This window comes from Suncus etruscus, chromosome 5 (genome assembly GCF_024139225.1).
Source record: "Suncus etruscus isolate mSunEtr1 chromosome 5, mSunEtr1.pri.cur, whole genome shotgun sequence".
NCBI classification, from domain to species: Eukaryota; Metazoa; Chordata; class Mammalia; order Eulipotyphla; family Soricidae; genus Suncus; species Suncus etruscus.
Genome location: NC_064852.1, coordinates 27,827,093 through 27,847,330, shown reverse-complemented (window position 1 = coordinate 27,847,330; position 20,238 = coordinate 27,827,093). Strand labels below are relative to the sequence as shown.

The 20,238-nt window shown below is 40.7% G+C and overlaps 1 protein-coding gene and 1 non-coding gene across 6 annotated transcripts in view; one reads left to right on the top strand and one right to left on the bottom strand.

Annotated features, from left to right (window-relative positions):
- The window catches only part of RNF111 (ring finger protein 111), a 126,250-nt gene that overhangs the window by 14,785 nt on the left and 91,227 nt on the right, over positions 1–20,238 (bottom strand). For 3 of the 5 annotated variants that reach the window (XM_049773620.1, XM_049773623.1, XM_049773621.1), the window contains 4 exons: positions 16,108–16,366; positions 11,044–11,392; positions 7,466–7,591; positions 5,633–5,759 (listed from right to left, as the gene is read on the bottom strand). In XM_049773620.1, coding sequence (XP_049629577.1) covers positions 5,633–5,759; positions 7,466–7,591; positions 11,044–11,392; positions 16,108–16,366 — 861 coding nt within the window. The remainder of the gene's footprint in view (positions 1–5,632; positions 5,760–7,465; positions 7,592–11,043; positions 11,393–16,107; positions 16,367–20,238) is intronic. The other 2 variants (XM_049773622.1, XM_049773624.1) reach the window with 1 other exon arrangement.
- Positions 11,731–11,920, top strand: LOC126010336 (U2 spliceosomal RNA). The gene has a single exon (XR_007496409.1). It is a non-coding gene; the product is annotated as a U2 spliceosomal RNA (small nuclear RNA).

Sequence of the window (20,238 nt, the reverse complement as noted above, 5' to 3'; positions counted from 1 at the left end):
CTTTTGTTATTTTTCTTAAAAACTTGTACTTTTTAATTTTGACTATGCTGTTTAAAATGATTAAGTATAAGGTTGAAGTGCTTGCTGGCTACTGTTCCTAAGTGGAAGTAAGCCATGATGTATCTTACAAAAGAATAAGTCCCAGTGCTGTTAACTGAGTTCAATGATTATGAAATCAACAATATATCTATTATATCAATGGTATTTAAACAGAATCATACATCCAGGTCAGCTCTAAAATCTGAGGCTGCCAATAACCTAGCCCTGTATTTATAAAAGTCTAGTAGTTCTGGATTGTTAGTCTACAGAAGCCTTATACAATAAGACCACTATAAACAAGAGTCAACTACCTCGAGGGAGTGGCCTGGGAAACAAGCCAAAGTGCTAATGAACATGCTTTGCATGCTATAGGTGTAATTCAATACCAAAGCAACAAGTCGTAAAGTAACCTCTAAGCACTGTCTATGTGTTCCAAAACAAAAACATAAAAAAAGGAGATCCTAGGGTAGCAGTAGTGCAGCAGTAGGGCATCTGCTTTGCACGCGGCTGACCTAGGACAGGCAGTGGTTCAATCCCCCAGCGTCCCATATGACCCCCAAGCCAGGAGCAATTTCTGAGTGCATAGCCAGGAGTAACCCCTGAACATCACTGGGTATGACACATGCGCATGATGATACAGTATCATTTTTCCTTTGGGAAAAGTTTTGTGGTCTTGGGGCTCAAAGTCAGGTTTCATATACATAAAACACACACTGTACCACTGAGCCATATCCAATCTCCCCCTTTTATAAATACATCTATAAAATTGTTTTTGTTTTGTTTTTGTTTTTGGGCCACACCCGGCATTGCTCAGGGGTTACTCCTGGCTGTCTGCTCAGAAATAGCTCCTGGCAGGCACGGGGGACCATATGGGACACCGGGATTCGAACCAACCACCTTAGGTCCTGGATCAGATGCTTGCAAGGCAAACACTGCTGTGCTATCTCTCCGGGCCCGATAAAATTGTTTTTTAATAAGTCACCAATGAAACAGCATACAGCTAAAAGGCTTTATAGATTTAAAAGATAAACCATATATGAAAAAAAGATGAAAATGAGTAATGCCAGGACTGAAGTGATAGTACAGTGGTAGGATGTTTGCCTTGCATACTGATGACCTGGGACAGACCTGAGTTTGATCTCTGGCATCCCATATAGTCCCCCAAGCCTGCCAAGAGCGATTTCTGAGTGCAGAGCATTGCTGGGTGTGGCCCAAAAACAAAAAAAGAAAAAAGGAAAGAGAAAAAAAAATGCCTTCAAGTAATCTACTATTTATTTTATTTTATTTTTTTGGTTTTGGGGCCACAACTGGTGACACTCAGGGCTACTCCTGGCTATGCACTCGGAAATCACTCCGTACGGGGATCTGTCCTGGGTCAGCCACATACAAGGCAAATGCCCTCCTGTTGTGCTATTGCTCTGGCCCCAGTAATCTACCTCATAATCAAAACCACTGTTACTGACCTCTCAGCAGATAACTCAACCCCACACCAATTTAAACAAAAATGAAAAATCTGGAATGGAACTTCTACCCCACCCCCAAATCACCTACACCTGCATGTACCCTCTTGTCTTCCCCGGAATCTTTAGGTTTAAGGCAGGAGTTTCCTCTTTTTTCTCTTCAAAGCTAATGTCCACCTATTTCTATTTTCCAAGTCTGGGTCATCCTTAATTTATTACTATGCATTTTCACTAATGGTGCTCTGAATTATCTAAAACTATCTTTGAAGTTACTCCAAATCTAAGTTGTCTCTTTCATTCTGGAATAACTGTAAATACTCTTATCCAGGTCCCTTTCACAGCTAAGCTCATAAAACAAGTAGTCTACATCATTCACCACCTTCTCATCTTCATTACCAAAAATTTCAAAGTACTTCCAATCTCCACTGCTCACTGAAATCATTATCTTCCTATACATTTGCCCTGAAAATCATATCTAAAGACTTTCCTTGGACTTATATTAAAGATATACATTTGGTCATATATCATACTATTAACTTACTGAGATATTTAATGATATGGTTTGAAGATCCAGAGCAAAAGTAACTTCCTTCTGAGTTTTCCAACTAATAAATTATCTAGATCAATACGCCCTAACCTAGTCCTTTTCCTTACGCCCTCCATTAATATTCTCCAGCCCAGAGAATGACATCAATGTATGTTTTAAAAACCCAAGGTAGCAAAGTGGAATTCATCCAGAATCTGTTATTTTTTTTTTTTAACCACTCCCAGCAGTGCTCTGGGGTTACTCCTGGCTCTTCATTCAGAAATCACTCCTGGCAGGCTCAGGGGACCTTCTGGGATGCCAGGGATTGACCCTGGGTCTATCTTGGGTCAGTGGTGTACAAGACAAATGCCCCACTGCTGTGCTATAGCTCCAGTTCAAGTATTCTATCATCTTAACTCAGTTGTTACTGTCTTTGTTCAGGTATTTTTCTCTTTATTCAGCTGTTTTTCTCTTCTACTATAATTTGGTGGGGGGTGGCTGGGGGAGAGTGGGAGTGGGCTCAGGGACTATTCCTGGTGGGGTTTAGAGGACTATATGAGGATCAAACCGAAGTGGGCCACATGCAAAGCAAATATCCTACCTGGTATATTAATCACTCTGGACCCTGCTATAATTTCCTAACTAGTTTTTTCCTCTCACCTTAAAATCAATTTCACACCACTAAAGCAGCAATCTTTCTAATATGACCTGGCTAAATGACTCTTAAAAACATAAATATGGGCCCGGAAGAGAGATAGCACAGTGGCGTTTGCCTTGCAAGCAGCCGATCCCGAACCAAAGGTGATTGGTTCGAATCCCGGTGTCCCACATGGTCCCCAGTGCCTGCCAGGAGCTATTTCTGAGCAGACAACCAGGAGTAACCCCTGAGCACCGCCAGGTGTGACCCAAAAACCAAAAACAAACAAACAAACAAAAAAAAACAAACATAAATATGGGACCATTGTGGTGGCACAAGCGGTAAGCCGTCTGCCTTGAGTGTGCTAGCCTAGGACGGACTGCAGTTCGATCCCCCAGGCATCCCAGATGGTCCCCCAAGCCAGGAGCTATTTTTATGAGTGCATTTCTGATTTCTGAGCATCATTGGGTGTGGCCAAAAAACAAACAAATAAACAAAAGACAAACAAAAAATATATATAAATATGGGGCTAGAGTGGTAGCATGGTGGTAGAGTGTTTACCTTGCAGGCTGCTGACTTGGGATAGACCTGGTTTCAATTCCCAGTACCCTGAGCCTGCCAGGAACAACTTCTGAGAGCAGAACCAGGGATAACCTGAGTGCCACCAGGTGTGGCCAACCCCCACCAAAAGAAAAAAACATATAATGACATTCAATTTTCTTTCTTTTCCTTTTCCTTTTTTTTTTGGTCACACCCATCAGCGCTCAGGGGTTACGCCTGGCTCTATGCTCAGAAATCGCTCTTGGCAGGCTCAGGGGACCATATGGGATGTCAGGATTCGAACACCAACCTTCTGCATGAAAGGCAAACATCTTACTTTCATGCTATCTCTCCGGCCGTGACATTCAATTTTCTTTTTCTTTTTCTCTCCTTTTTTTTTTTAACATTCAATTTTCAATGTTTCCTAACAAGCAATTTCTTAGTAGGGTAGCTATAGTTCTTACTGTTGAGTGAAACTCACCCCTAATACCTAGAAATATCAATTTGGCTTTTGGGGGGGGGGTACTTATGATACTGGACTATTGTGTATGTAAACATTTCCTTGGGATTATTATGTTACTGATCCTACCCTGATCAGTGATTGTGCCCTACCCTAGGGTGTGACCTGGCATTCTGCTCCCACCCTAGGGTGGTACCTGATTCTGATGCCTCCTGTGGAAAGCAGGGGCTTTTTTCGAGGGCTGATTCTGGGGCTTTTGGCTTCAGCCATGTCCACCGAATAAAACTGTTATCTTCTAAAGCCTGTTAGCTTTATACCCACCGCATTCAACAGGGTGACAGATGTGGAGGAGAAAGACCTCATCCTCCATCCCTCCATCAGTCAGCCCCATAAAGGGCTGATTTGCAACACTTAACAGCTCTTCACATATTAAAACATAAAAGCGCTATTCTGAATTCCAATCCCTGTTTAGAAAATACATTTAGAATGAAATATTTTGGAGCCCCCTCCCCTTTTTTTAGTTTGGGCTACAAACTAAAAAGTGCTCAAGGAGGGCCAGAGAGATAGCATGGAGGTAAGGCATTTGCCTTGCATGCGGAAGGACGGTAGTTCGAATCCCGGCATCCCATATGGTCCCCGGAGCCTGCCAGGGGCGATTTCTGAGCATAGAGCCAGGAGTAACCCCTGAGCGCAGCCAGGAGTGACCCAAAAACCAAAAAAAGAAAAAGAAAAAAGTGCTCAGGGCATACTTATGACTATACACTCAGAAATCACTCCTAGTGGGCTCAGGAGACCTTATAGGGTATCAAGAACTAAACCCAGATTGGCTATGTGCAAGCAAAGCACCCTACCCACTGTATTAGTGACCCTCCTGCCCAGCATCTTTTTCTTTTTTTTTTTTTTCTTTTTTTTTTTTTTTTTGGTTTTTGGGCCATACCCGGCAGTGCTCATGGGTTACTCCTGGCTGTCTGCTCAGAAATAGCTCCTGGTAGGCACAGGGGACCATATGGGACACCGGGATTCTAACCAACCACCTTTGCTTCTGGATCGGCTGCTTGCAAGGCAAACGTTGTTGTGCTATCTCTCCGGGCCCTGCCCAGCATCTTTAACTTCAACAATAGTCCTTACTCTATACCACTTCTATAACTAATATATATTATAAATAGCAAAGTCAACAAATCCTTACCAAACCTGTTTTTTTTTTTAAAAGATTTATTTATGTATATATTTATTGGTTTTTGGGCCGCACCTGGCAATGCTCAGGGGTTACTCCTGGCTCTGTGCTCAGACATCACTCCTGGCAAGTTCAGGGGACCATATGGGATGTCAAGAATCGAAATGGGTCCATCACAGGTTGGCCACATCCAAGGCAAATGCCCTACCGCAGTGCTATCTCTCCTGTTCCCCAAACCTGTTTTTTTGAACTTAGATTAGAATCAAAACCTGATCCAAAACCAGAAGCAGTACAGTGCTTCTACAGATCACAAAATAAAGTATGAGCATATTATCACTATTTATGACAAAATAACTAATGTTGCAGTGGCAAAGGATAACATTTTTATATTGTTATTCAAAGAAAAACTGTTAGATTTTACATTAACAAGAATAAACTTTACTGTGCAAATCATAAAGATTCTGTAATTTCATATAGATTCTAACAATAAAATTTTATAGAATCCAATAGACTAAAATATTTCTAATGAGTTTAGTTTAGAAAGAAATATTTTTTTTTTTTTTTTTTTTTTTTTTGGTTTTTGGGCCACACCCGGCAGTGCTCAGGGGTTACTCCTGGCTGTCTGCTCAGAAATAGCTCCTGGCAGGCACGGGGGACCATATGGGACACCGGGATTCGAACCAACCACCTTTTGGTCCTGGATCGGCTGCTTGCAAGGCAAACGCCGCTGTGCTATCTCTCCGGGCCCAGAAAGAAATACTTTTAAAGAAAATTTCTGAAAACGTTTCTATTTTACCATTAAAGGAAGAGCTCCTAACTGCAAATGATGAAGTCGAGGCGGTGCGTGATAATGGGCTAAATGAGGATGCAAAGCACCAGGAGTATAAGTAGCTGCAGTCACTCCAGCTTCGATTCCCAGTTCCCTAACAGAGAATAAGAACAATAGAGCTTTTAGTTATATTTACAATGTCTATATTTTCAGCAACATGGGGAGGTACAACTTTCTTATGAGAAGTAATCAGAAGCTAACATAGCTGAGAAAAGTATACTTAGCGTCAACATTTTTTTTTTTTTTTTTTTTTTGGTTTTTGGGCCACACCCTGTGACGCTCAGGGGTTACTCCTGGCTATGCGCTCAGAAGTTGCTCCTGGCTTCTTGGGGGACCATATGGGACGCCGGGGGATCGAACCGCGGTCCGTCCTAGGCTAGCGCAGGCAAAGCAGGCACCTTACCTCCAGCGCCACCGCCCGGCCCCTAGCGTCAACATTTTAACGAATTTTCATTCACTTCGGAAATTAAGCCTAAAGGATTAATTCTGTAAACATGAGGAATAAGGCTATGCAATACTCAGCATCACATTCATACAAACATAATTTAAAAGTCTTATTCAACTTGGGAATAAAAAAGGAATATCGTTTTATCTGCATTAATTTATTTTAGGTTTTAGGACCACACACTGCTGTGCTCAGGGATTATTCCTATTCCGCTCTCAGGGTTCACTCCTGATGAACTTGGGGACTATGTATGTTACTACATATTGAGCTGGATGGCCTCATACAAGGCAAAAAAGTCTTATTCACTATACTATTTATCTGACCCAAAGATACTTTATGGGGATAGGAGAGTCACACTCAGCAGTACACAGGGTTTACTCCTGGCTCTGCACACAGAAATTACTCCTGGCAACTCAGGGGACTATATGGGATGCTGGGGATCGAAAGTGGGTCAGCCATATGCAAGGCAAACACCCTCCTGCTGTACTATCACTCTGGCCCCAAGATAGATTTTTAATTAATAACATGTTACAGATTATTCTGAAGTTTATGTTTATTAAAATAATATCTCTCAGTCTTTGGCATCTGGACTATTAATAGTGTAAATGAATACTTCTTGGCCATATAAAACAAGGATTTAAGTTTTTTGTCACTCCTCACTATCCAAAATTTACTCATGGTAGGGCTTGTGGAATCATATATGGTGCCAGGAATCAAACCTAGGTCAGCCACATGGAAGGCAAATGCCCTATTTACAGTGCTACCTCTTGTAAAAATGTGTAGAAAGAATAAAGTTGGTGGAACTGGGATGCAGCTTAGTGGTAGAATGCTTGTCTTTCATGTGTCAGGCCCAAGGTTCCATCTGCAGCCACCAAAAAAAGAATACAACTGGTAAATAGTAAATCATTATTCTCACATTTTGTTCTGCCTCAAAAGTCATTGTAGATGAAGATGTCCGTGACTGCTTACAATTAATTCAGAAAGAAAATTAATGTAACCAGTTTCCATTTCTCTGGAAAAAAACTACATATCCAGGAGGGTATCCTTGGTTGATTTGAGTGCAATGATAGGGTAGAAATATACCATGAAAAGCAATGTAGTTACAGTAAATTTTGATGATAGATACAATTTTCTTTTCAAGCTGGAGTCTCATTTAACGTAGTTCCCTACACCAGAATTCAAGCAACTGTTCTTTCTAGCTCTATAATAACTTGTCCAGAGACCGTGTCTCACAGCTGACCCAGAATTCCATTTTCCCACGCTGTCTTTCATTTGGCATTTCACTACAAAGCATTTCTTCTGGAAGTTTTACCACAAGCTGCTGAGCGTAGCTTTAAAATAAAGAAAATACTGACCAAGCAGATCTCTCTGGAGCCTGTCGAGGATGTGAGGACATAGTCTGAGGCACATGAATATGATGCCCATGACCATAGTTTGGGTGCATCCTATGTGGATGAGGTGGGGGGCGTTCATGTGCCCGCCTGGAAACACAGAACACAAAAAGACCACTGGAAATAATCGAATAATTGGTTATTTCTTAATGTACAAAAAAACCCCAAATCTAGTATTTATACATAAACATCTACAGATCAGTCATAAAATTAATCATAAATATTAAAATGTAACAGTTTTTAATCATCTTGATTCAACAAGAAACTAACTCCACAAATATCACTACTCCTTTATTTCAATGCCTCTCATATTCAAATCATATCATCCAAAGAAAAAGACTATTTTAATATGGTGAATACCTCCTTGACAGCAGGTACTTCAAATAAAAATAGAATGGAAAAAAAAAAGTTTCAATAGCAAAATAGTAGGTACAAAAAAGTTATTTCATATGAACATAAGGCAGGCAGGAAAATGGAATTTATTTTATATATAATGCTTACTTTCATAAAAGAGTAAAATAGCTATTTTAATTAAGAAAGCTCTTAAAGAGAATAAAACACTAATCTTAAACCTTCATTTTTTTTAAACATGCAAGTTTGGGTAAAAACAAACATTAGCTTCAGATATTATTCTGCATCTTATTTACTGTTTCATTTCCTGAAGTCAGTCAAATTTACAAAAGCAATAATAAAGTTCTAAATAAGTGGGCCAAAAAAATACTCCCTGGATTCAGTTTTATAAGCTAAATCTGATTTTAATTGGTTTCTAACTCTTTTAAAGATAACATGCATGTCAGAAGTAAGAAAATCTTCTGATGGGGAGGCTCTTCTTAGTGTTGCTGGGTTCAGGGGGTGGTACAGAACTACTCACAGTGGTATTTTAGGGTTCAATGCTCTAGTGCAGCAACTGCACTGGATCAAGTGTTGCTCAGGGATCTTCAGGCCCACACTGATGGTGCTTCCTGATGTTTCTCAACACTACACACAGTGGTGCTTAAAGAATTATATGGTGCTGAGACACAACTGAGCCTCCTACTCTTTGAGCTGTCATCTCAGAATCTAGAACTAATCATTTTCTAGATATAGGAGAGTCTTCAACTCGATATCAAGTATCACTGTTAAATTGGCACATCACTAGATAGATATGATGGACTTAACCTTAAACAGTTAAATGAAGTGATACTTAGACCAAGAATTTTCTTTCTTTCTTTTTTTTTTTTTTCAGGCCACACCCATTTGATGCTCAGGAGTTACTCCTGGCTAAGAGCTCAGAAATCGCCCTGGCTTGGGTGGACCATATGGGACGCCGGGGGATGGAACCGCGGTCTTTCCTTGGCTAGCGCTTGCAAGGCAGACACCTTACCTCTAGCGCCACCTTGCAAGCCCCTAAACCAAGAATTTTCAAAACATTCTTTAAAGATCTAAATAAATCTTTTCTCACTATAATTTATATGTTCTTTGTTACAAACATTCAAGTAATTTTTGTAGTGTAAAAGAAATCATAGGCTTCACAAAAATGAATGTGGTAGTTTTCCTGTAAACCTTTATTTAGGAATTTAGGAAATAGCTCAAAGGGCCAGAGCACAATCCTGGTATGGGTTCAACTACTGGTAAAGCAAGATCCCCCAAAATTACAGCTTGGGAGAGACCTCTCAAGAAAGCATCATATTTAGAGAACATAACTTAGACATTGCTTTGTTTTTATTGTTTTTAGGGGTTACATCCAGTAGTGCCAGGCTTATTCTTGGCTCTATATTCAGAGATCACTACTAGAGATATTCAGGAGGACCATATGTGATGCTGAAAAAAGAATCTGTGTCAGTCATGACCCAGGCAAATGCTTTAACCCATTTTAACTGTCCAGCCCACAATTTTGCCCTTTATTTTGGCCCATACCTGGTGGTACTCCGAGACTACTCCTGGCTCAATGTATGTTGGTCACTCCGAGCAGTGCTTACAGCATCAAGCAGTGTCAGAAATCAACCCCAGATTTCCAGTATACAAAGCATAACTAAACCATCACTCGACACAAATGTTTTTGTTTGTTTGTTTTGTTTGGGGAAATATACCTGGCAGCGCTCAGCATGTACTTTTGGCTCTGAGTTCAGGGATAACTCTTGGTAAACTAACGGTGCTGGGTTTATAACAGGGGTTGGCTGCCAACAAGACAAATGCCCTACCCATTGCATTATTTATTCTGGCCCACAATTTTTTTAACAAACTTTATAGAGATATTATATATATATATATATATATATATATATATACAGAGAGAGAGAGAGAGAGAGAGAGTGAGAGAGAGATACTATATATGTAGCATACTATATAAACTATAGCGATAGTACAGGAGGTTGAGTGATTGCCTTGCACATGTCATCTAGGTTTAACCCTCAACATCCCATATGGTCTCAAGTCTGGCAGGAGTGATTCCTGAATGCAGAGATTGCTCAGGACTTGCTTCAGGGTCTCTGCTTCTGAGGGGATTAGAACACAATATGGGGTGCCAGGGATCAAACTCAGATTTGCAGCCTGCAAGGCAAGTACTCTGCACACTGTAATACAACTCTGGTCCACAATTTTTAAATGGTCAAAGTTTCTGTTTATTTGCTAAAGTTTTAAATCACATTAAAAATTGATACCATCAACTTTTTTATTTATGTGGCCCAATAGAATTCAAATAATTTAACCTACACAAATAGTTTTTAAGACTCAAATTAAGAAAATAAATGACTTGGGGTATATCTTTAAAGTAGCCTGATGTTATTACATACCCTGACTCATATTTGTTCTGTCAAGTCACAGACCTACAAGCCATTAGCTAGTAAAAGTCTAGATTAATTTCAGAAAGATAGCTCAACAAATGAATCACATTTGTATGCATGCTAAAGGCCCAGATTCATTTCCTGACACTGATGATTACTATGAGTGGTTAAAAAATATATATATCAATTTCCTATTGAATTAAGGATTTCAGCATAGTTCTCAATAATGTTATAGTGGAGCCATAACAAGCATGTTATCTGCCTTGCACATGGCTTACCTGGGAATCAATCCCAGAATCTCACATCATCCCCAGCCTGCCAGGAGTAACCCCTGAACACTTCCGAGTGTGGCCCAAAAACAAAAACACAAAAATATGGGTAAGGAGCTGGAGTGATAGCACAGCAGTAGGGTATTTGCCCTACATGCTGCTAACCAGGACAGACCCAGGTTCAATTCCTGGCATCCTATATGGTACCCCGACCCTGCCAGGAGTGATTTCTGAGCTCAGAGCCAGGAGTAACCCCTGAGTGCCACTGGATGTGGCCCAAAACCAACCAAACGACAATAATTTTTTCAAGTATGTGTAATAAAGACTGATGCTTTGCATGTAGCCATCTGTGTACCACCTATATACACACAGCCAGGAATAGCCCTTCTGAGCAATACCAGAGCTTACCTGAAATAAACAAACTCTAAAGGAAATAAAAAAATGCTAAGTCTACCGTTTTAAGAAATAGAAACAGAAGGAATGTGTATTATTTTAAAAACATAAAACATACGTTGGATGCTGCATCATCCTCCTCCTCTGAACTTCCATCCTCTGCATCACTTCATGAGGATGTAGTCTTTGAGCTGGAGGTGCTGTGGCTGGAATATGGTGGGAAATTGGCTGGTGTGTAGGAGGAAGATGTTGGGGGATTGGAGCAGTGGTGGTGGGTAAGTGAGTTGGGGGTGGAGGTGCCACAGGGTGAGATGTTGTGTGAGAAGATATTTGAGAATGGAAAGCATGCACAGGGTGAGGAATAACATAATCCACTTGAGGTGGAGGCTGAGTCTGAGGAACAGGGTTTCCATGAGAGTGGGGGCAGGCAGAGGCTTGATGATGAAGTGGTCTTGTCAAAGAAGCATCTGCAAGACAAAAAAAAAAGGTACCATGCAGTTGCTTTTATACTTCCCTATGCATTTTAAAACATGAGCATAGTATGTATGCTTAATTGTCATGAATATTTTATTGGTGATTGAGTTTGCTCAATCACTACTTGCCTGCTTCCTTCTTGGAATGATCTTAGATATCTTCTGATGGCAATATACGTAACTTTACTTCCTAGTGTCGTAGCATCCTAATACAGGAATGCACAAATATTGACTGATAAAACCAAATGCTAAAGCATGATCTTGTGCTCATGCTTTCACATATATGCACGTGTGGATGTAAACCCATACTGTACACATTACTCACAAATGTTTTTGCAGCAAAAATTCCCATAGTGCTCAAGTGTAATATCTGTTCTTATCAATTTAATATCTGATACGTCCTCTATCCGAGGACAATATATTAAATGGATTTTTGGAGCTGGGACTCGGAAGAGGAGCTTGCTCCATCCACTCCACGCATCAACCCGGTATTGCAGTACCTCCAGGAACGGTGCACAAAAAAAAAAAATTCCCATAGTGCTGATGGGGACATATTGATATATACTATGCACATAGAGCATTTGCCATACCGTACAATGGAGATCTGACACCCCATATGGTTCCATAAGCCAGCCCTAAGCTCCCATAATTAAAACAAAACCGGCAAAATATTTCTAGTTTTCAGTCTGTAAGAATTCACATTCAAATGCTATTTTAGAAGGCAATCTTCACAAAAGTTTTACCATACTTAATATTTCCAACAGTACACAGGAGTATCTGAATATACCTAAATTATGATTAGATTACTGGGGTGATGGGGGGCTGGGTTTGGGTCATACCTGGCTGTGCTCAGAGGTTACTCCTAGCTTTGCACTCAGGTATTACTCAAATATTACTCTTAGTAGGCAATGAGGACCTTATGCGATGTTAGAGATGCCCTCCCCAGGGAACTCTCACTCCAGCCCCTCAATAGATTTCTTTTATTTTGGGGCCACATCCGGTGGTGCTCAGGGTTTACTCCTGAGGGATTACTCGAGGGACCATATGGGATGTGGGGGATCGAACATGTCCTGTCCGCGTGCAAGGCAAATGCCCTACTGCTGTGCTATCAATCCAGCCCCCTTATTAGATTTCTTAAGTGTCAATTTTTTTTGAGGGGGGGGTTTGGGTCACACCCGGAAGCACTCAGGGGTTACTCCTGGCTCTATGCTCAAAAATCGCTCCTGGCAGGCTCAGGAGACCATATGGGATGCCGGGATTCGAACCAATGACCTTCTGCATGAAACACAAATACCCTACCTCCATGCTATCTCTCCAGCCCCAAATGTCAATCTTGAACCAGCGAGATAGTATAGCAGTTAAGTAGTGTGCTTGCCTTTCATGCGGATAGCCCAGATTCAATCCCTAGCATCCTATATGGTCCTCCCAGAGCATTGCTAGGAGTACTTCCTAAATGCAGAGTCTGGAGTAACCTCTGAGCATCTCCAAGTGTGGTCCACAAACAAAAACCAAAAAAAAAAACAAAAAACAATAAACAAAAAACAAAAACAGTATACTTGGGATAGAATCTAGGTTTGCTACAGGCAAGGCAAGTATCCTAACCCCTGTACTATCTATCATTCCAGCCCGCAAAGCTTGTATTTCTGTTTTAGCACACAATTATTACTATTCTTAGTTAGTCTACCAATTTCTCCTTACTGATTTGTAAGAATCCTTTGTATACATAGAACCTGCAAGGTAGATTTAGACATTTTTCCAAGTTGTCTATCTGATTCCGCCCTGCACATTTTTGGGGGGCAATTAAATGCCAATGTTATAAATCTATACGTGTATGTGTATGCACTTTTTTTTTTTTTTTACCTTTTTGACTTATTGTTTACTGCAAAAAAATCTTGCAAGTTATTCTGACAAAGAATGCAAAGATACTTAGGCAAAAAATATTTATTTTTTCCTATACATGAAAAAAAATTAAGGGTCAAATTTACCTGGAATCCACCATGGTCAACCATTAGGAAGATGGTTTTCTTCTTCATAAATTTTAAGTTTCTTCGTCATAAGTTGTAAGTTTCAAAGTAATCGATGAAAAGTCCTACAACTAGCTTACCATGGACGTGATTAAGTCTTACAAATATGCTTCGATTTTAGCTCAGATCTCATTTTATTTGGAAGATTTTCTCTGCACTGATATGGGCAATGGCCAATCTGTTTCCATTACAGAAGGATTTTCTTCATTTTTTAATGGATTTTCTTCAATTTTTAATTGATTTGATGTACTCGGGAGCAGAAGGTTAACAATGAATCCATTCAATAATGTTTTCAAAGGAAGCTTTATTAGTATGCACTCAAGAGTTTTTTATATTTTTGTGTTTCTGGATTACAGCTGGCAGTTTTCAGGGATAACTATCAACAGTACTTGGGGGACCATGTGACACTGAGGATAGAATTAGGACAGCCCCCTATATGCAGAGCATGTAACAGTAGCCCTTTCCCCTCCAGATTAGCATGAATTTAAGAAAACTTTAGTGAAATTTAATGTATGTTGTGACATTTTTAATCTTCCATTTGTTTTTGGGCCATACCCGGTGATGCTCAGGGATTACTCCTGGCTATGAGCTCAGAAAACTCTTCTGGCTTGGGGAACCATATGGGACACCGGATGTCAAACCCAGATCCATCCTGGCTCAGTCATGTGTAAGGAAAATATCCTTCCACTGCGCTTTTTCCCTATTTTTTCCAAAAGTAGAGTGGTGGTAGTAGTGGAGTGGTGGTTTTGGTGGTGGGGGTGATCCTACCACTGTGCTATCGCTCTGGGCCCAATCTTCAATTTGGGGAGGGGGGCCTCACACCTGGCAGCACTCAGGGGTTATTCCTGGCTCTCTGCTCAGAAATCGCTCCTGGTAGGCTCGGGGGACCATATGAGATGCAGGGATTTGAACCACCAACCTTCTGCATGCAAAGCAAATGCCTTTATGTCCATGCTATCTCTCTGGCCCCTCCAATCTTCAATTTTTAAGTTTTAATCTAAAAGTTGTATTTTGAGGAGCTAGTGAAATAATACAAGGATGTTTAGCATTATTCCATCCTCCCTACCATTATTGGTAGTAGCATTTGAGCACGACAGGGCATAATTCCCAAATCTAAATCTCCTTTCCCATTCCCACCCCCACCCCCCACCTTGGGGAGGTTTTTGGTTTTTGGGTTACACCAGGCAGCACTCATGGGTTACTCCTGGCTGTGCACTCAGAAATCGATATGAAAGGCTCAGGGGACCATATGGGATGCCACAATCAAACCCAGGTCTGTCCTGGGTAGGCCACGTGCAAGGCAAACGCCCTACCGCTTTGCTATTGCTATGTCCCCCCACCCGTTCTTAAATCAATATTTTATCCTAAGAAAACACTATTCTGGGTTTTTTTTGGGAGGGGGAGCAGGGGGTTGGTTTGGGAGTCATGCCTGGCAATGTTCAGTGGTTACTACTAGTTCTAAACTCAGGAATTACTCGTGGTGGTGCTCAGGGGTCCTAGGAATCGAATCCAGGTTAGCAGTATGCAAGGCAAAACCTTTACTCGCTGCATTCTCTCTCCAGCCTCTCAATATCTTTCTGATTATAAAGAAGTCACTATCTTGACATTAGATCTCCTTCCTCAAATTCAGAACATTTTTCCCAGCCTAATTTCAGAGTTTTCTACTTCTGTAACTGTTATTCAAAAAAAAGGATTATAAAGTTAGCTGCAAATTTTGAGTCAGCTCAATGGCCTCCCCCACTGAAAGCTTGTGCTCCAGCTCTTTGAGCTATCCTGCACTATATTGTTGAATTTTTTAAAACCAGCAATTAAAAAAATCACAAGAGCCAAGGGAGTATAGTGGATAAGGTGTACGCCTTGCACACAGAACCCTAGTTAGATGCCAACACTGCATATGATTCCATGAGCACTATCAGGGGTTCCACCTAGAAGACAGTCAAGAACAGTCCCTGAGAACAGACTGTCAGATAGTATGTCTAATATAGCCACATTTGAGTTCTGTTCATTTTAGTTTTGCAGTACAAGGAGTTGAACTCAGGGCCTTACAAAATAAGTGCTCTACTGCTGAGCTCTATCTACAGCTATTTCTAGCAATGTGCACACACAAAAATAATTTTCGTGTCCAAGAAAATTCCTAGTTTTCGCAAAATAACAATTACTATATATATATATCTGGCTCTACGCTCAGAAATCTCTCCTGGCAGGCTCAGGGGACCATATGGGGTGCCAAAATTCAAACCACCGACCTTTCTGCATGCAAGGCAAACGCCTTACCTCCATGCTATCTCTCCGGCCCCAACAATTACTATTTTTAAAGTATTTCTGGGATAATAGGAGAAGGAACTGCTCACTTTATACTGTACTATAGTTCGAACTTCTTTAGAATATACATGGGAATTTACAATAATATTTCAAAGGAATTTAAAGTTGCTGCAGAATATATTTCAATTTTTCAAAATGAGAAAAAAATGCTTTATATTTTTCCTGATCTACTTTTATCCTGATTTACTTTAGAAAACTGTTTTTGGGATGTGAGAATAAAGGAAGAAGGAAACAGAAACAAAATACACTCCACTCGAGTCAAGGAAATGTTAAAAATTTGTGACTTTTTTTGAAAATTGAAAGATTATTTCAGAAGAACACAGAATGCTCTATTTCTATGACTCTAATCAAGTGCATACTTACAAGGGGGTGGCATGTAATGCCGACAGGAGGAAAGCGAGGCTTGTGGAGGAGGCTGGGGCTGAGGCTGTGCAACCATGCTGGATCCATAACCATCTAGTGATAACGACTGACTTGGGGCAGCAGCAGCAGCTTGGTGGCCAAAGATTGCAGCTCGAGAAGAAGACACAGGGCAGCAGGGGTCAAATGCAGATGCTCCATGAAAACTACCGCTTCCATGACTTCTGATAGCACTGTTGCTCAGATCTACTGGCAATGCCTGCTTATAAACAGAAATTACATTTTAGCTTTCTAAAGTTTGCTCAAAATACAGCTGCAAGGCATACTGTGAAAACTCTTAACAATCTACAGCAGGGGTCTCAAACTCGAGACCCGCTGAAACGGCCCTCCGTACAACATTTTGGGGCCCTTGGCCGGCCTTCAAATATCGCAGTATTCGTGATTATTCGCTTACCGAATAATCACAATAAAAATCACATTAGTAAGAAAAAAATAGCATTCAACATTCCCATACCCCGAGCAGTTCTGTTCGGGGTATGCAAATGTTTAATGCGATTTTTTTATTGCGAATATTCGGTAAGCGAAATCCCTTATGCGGCCCTGCCTCATCCCGACTTTGCCTCCTGCAGCCCCCAGGTAAATTGAGTTTGAGACCCCTGATCTACAGCAACACAATCTTTGAATTAAAATTTTGAAGATAATAAATTTTAGTGTGTACCAAACACTAGGTATTTCTTGGGAGTTAAAACATTGTAGTCAACTACTGTTGACTATAAATAAAAACCTCATATTAGTTTTTAAAACCTAAGTTAATACCATGCTATAAGAAAAAATAATCAGCATATTATTAATTACACTTTAATTCTTCTTCATCTCCATCATCATCATTACTGCAACAGTGATGGGTACATGGGCCACATCCGAAAGTGATCTAAATCCATTTTAGGAAATTCAATTTTAGGAAAGACCTGTTACTAAGTTGAAGAAATAAAAAACAAGTCTAGTAAAAAAAACAAAAAAACAAACCCAAGCCTAGTAATCAAGTATTTCCAAAGATTGTTTTAAATCTTAAATACTAACTTCTATTCTAGATCAGTTCGATAAACTGTACTGCTTCTCTGGTGTTTTTTTTTTGTTTTTTTGTTTTTGGTTTTTGGGCCACACCCATTTGATGCTCAGGGGTTACTTCTGGCTATGCACTCAGAAATCATCCCTGGCTTGGGGAGACCATATGGGACACCAGGGGATCGAACCGTGGTCCTAAGCTAGCGCTTTAATTAGATAATTTATTAATTAAAGTCCAAAGTGACCCAGCAGCACTCAGAGGAATCGCAATAGTTTTTGTGCTTTTAACGAGCTGTAGGTTTTCAAGAAACAAAAGGAACTCTTGGTGCTAAAAGTGCAGGGGTGGAAAGTCAATGCAAGGGAAGCTGTAACAGGATGAAAAATAAAACTATTTTCTTCATATTTTGTTCATAATTAACAAATACCAGGCCTCTTTCTTCTGAATTAGCAAATATGTATGCACTTAATTCAACTGAGTAAGATTTAAGATTAATTTTGTGAGATTGTGAATTTATGGTTCAAAAATCTTGTCCTGGGGCCGGCGTGGTGGCGCTAGAGGTAAGGTGTCTGCCTTATCAGCGCTAGCCTAGGACAGACTGCGGTTCGATCCCCCGGCATCCCATATGGTCCCCCAAGCCAGGAGCGACTTCTGAGTGCATAGCCAGGAGTAACTCCTGAGCGTCACCAGGTGTGGCCCAAAAACCAAAAAAAAAAAAAAAAAAAAAAAGTTTGGGCCGGAAGAGATAGCACAGTGGCGTTTGCCTTGCAAGCAGCCGATCCAGGACCAAAGGTGGTTGGTTCGAATCCCGGTGTCCCACATGGTCCCCCGTGCCTGCCAGGAGCTATTTCTGAGCAGACAGCCAGGAGTAACCCCTGAGCACCGTCGGGTGTGACCCAAAAAACAAAACAAACGAAAAAAAAAAAAAAACCCACAAAAATCTTGTCCCATTTTTCTATTTTCTATTTAGAATACAAGTAAGCAAATTCACTGGAGTTAACAAAATCCAAAAAGTTCTTCTTCACAAGCTAGTAATTAAGAACACTCCCTGAAAATATATATAGATACTCCCCTGAGTATCAAGTATAGTCAAGATTCTCCTTGAAGTAATCAAGAGCAAAACTAAAAATAGAAAAAATAAAACCAACAAAGAGAACATTGCTCTTCATTCCTCCAACAGTTCATTCAATTCTTCTTCTTCCTCTTCCTCCTCCTCCTCCTTCTTCTTCCCTCCCCCCCCCTCCTCCTCCTTCTTCTTTTGTTTCTGGGCCACACTCACTGACATGCAGGGGTTACTCCTGGCTCTCTGCTCAGAAATGGATCCTGGCAGGCACGGGGGACCATATGAAATGCTGGGATTTGAACCACCATTGGTCCTGGGTTGGCCACTTGCAAGGCAAACGCCTTACTGCTGCGCTATCTCTCCAGAACCAGTTCATTCAATTCTTTTTTTTTTTTTTTTTTTGGGGGGGGGGGGTTGGGCCACACCCGGCGATGCTCAGGGATTACTCCTGGCTGTCTGCTCAGAAATAGCTCCTGGCAGGCATGGGGAACCACCATATGGGACACCGGGATTCGAACCAACCACCTTTGGTCTTGGATCAGCTGCTTGCAAGGCAAACGCCACTGCACTATCTCTCGAGGCCCTTCATTCAATTCTTTTTTTTTTTTTTTGGTGGTTTTTGGGTCACACCCGGCAGTGCTCAGTGGTTATTCCTGGCTCCAGGCTCAGAAATTGCTCCTGGCAGGCACAGGGGACCATATGGGACGCCGGGATTCGAACCGATGACCTCCTGCATGAAAGGCAAACGCCTTACCTCCATACTATCTCTCCGCCCCCCCCCCCATTCAATTCTTATTTTAAAAAAAAGGGAAGACTGAGCAAGATGGGTACAGAAATAACATATTCTGCAATAAGAACATATAATTATTTTGTTTTTGGAATAGCACCCAGCAGTCCTCACAAATTACCCCTGGCTCCGTGTTCAGGGATTACAACAGCCAGAGACCAGAGGACTATATGTAATGCCAAAGATCACACCTGGGTCAGCTGTGTGACTTAATTACTGTACTATATCTCTCTGGTATCAGGGAACTATTATAGCCTATGGATTATAAGTAATGCCTAACATTTATCAAACTAATCTTTCAAAAAACAAAGGAACATAAGAGAAGTAAATGTTCTAATCAAATGACTATTGAGACTTCTCTGTTGTCAGATCTTTCTCTTACATGCAGACATGTAATCACAAATCCTCAAAGCAGATCTTTACTTCTACTCCTCAAATTTCTGCTCAAAAAAAAAAAAAAAATCACATAAATCTCAACTCAAAAGCATTTGACTAACATTTGAGTCCTCTAAAATGCCTACATGTGTCTCAAACTATTCAAAGCCTCACTCCGGGATCAGGGATGTGACTCAGCAGTAGAGTATTTGCCTTGAATTTGAGAGGCCCTGGATTCAATTTCCGGCATTCCAAACGAAAACAAACTCGGGGCCAGAGAGATAGCATAGAGGTAAGGTGTTTGCCTTGCATGCAGAAGGATGGTGGTTCAAATCTTGGCATCCCATATGGTCCTCTGAGCCTGCCAGGAGCAATTTCTGAGTGTAGAACCGGAGTAACCCCTGAGCGCTGCTGGGTGTGACCCAAAAACCAAAAAACAAAAACAAAAACAAAAACAAATTCATTCTGCTCTTATTCATACTTATTTCATCACTGAATGCCCAATTCTGTAGGTTTTCTTCAGTATCCTGTGCAGTTCAAACATCTCTACATAAAAAACAAATAAGCTACACTTACTTTATACTGATCAGTAACTGTGAAAGACATTCTACCTATAATTAAATCACTCATAGATTACTACATATGATCACTCAAGCTTTGTTTTCCAAACTAAAGGATTTTACTAAAGGATTTTAGCCAAACTAAATTTTTGGCTGCTGTTGCATGAGTAAAGTAAAAGATCTTTCTTAAAGGATCATATAGTAAAAGATTTAATTTTTCACAATTTTCTTATCATCACTTTTTTTTGGGGGGTTTTGATTTTTTTGGGTCACACCCGGCAGCGCT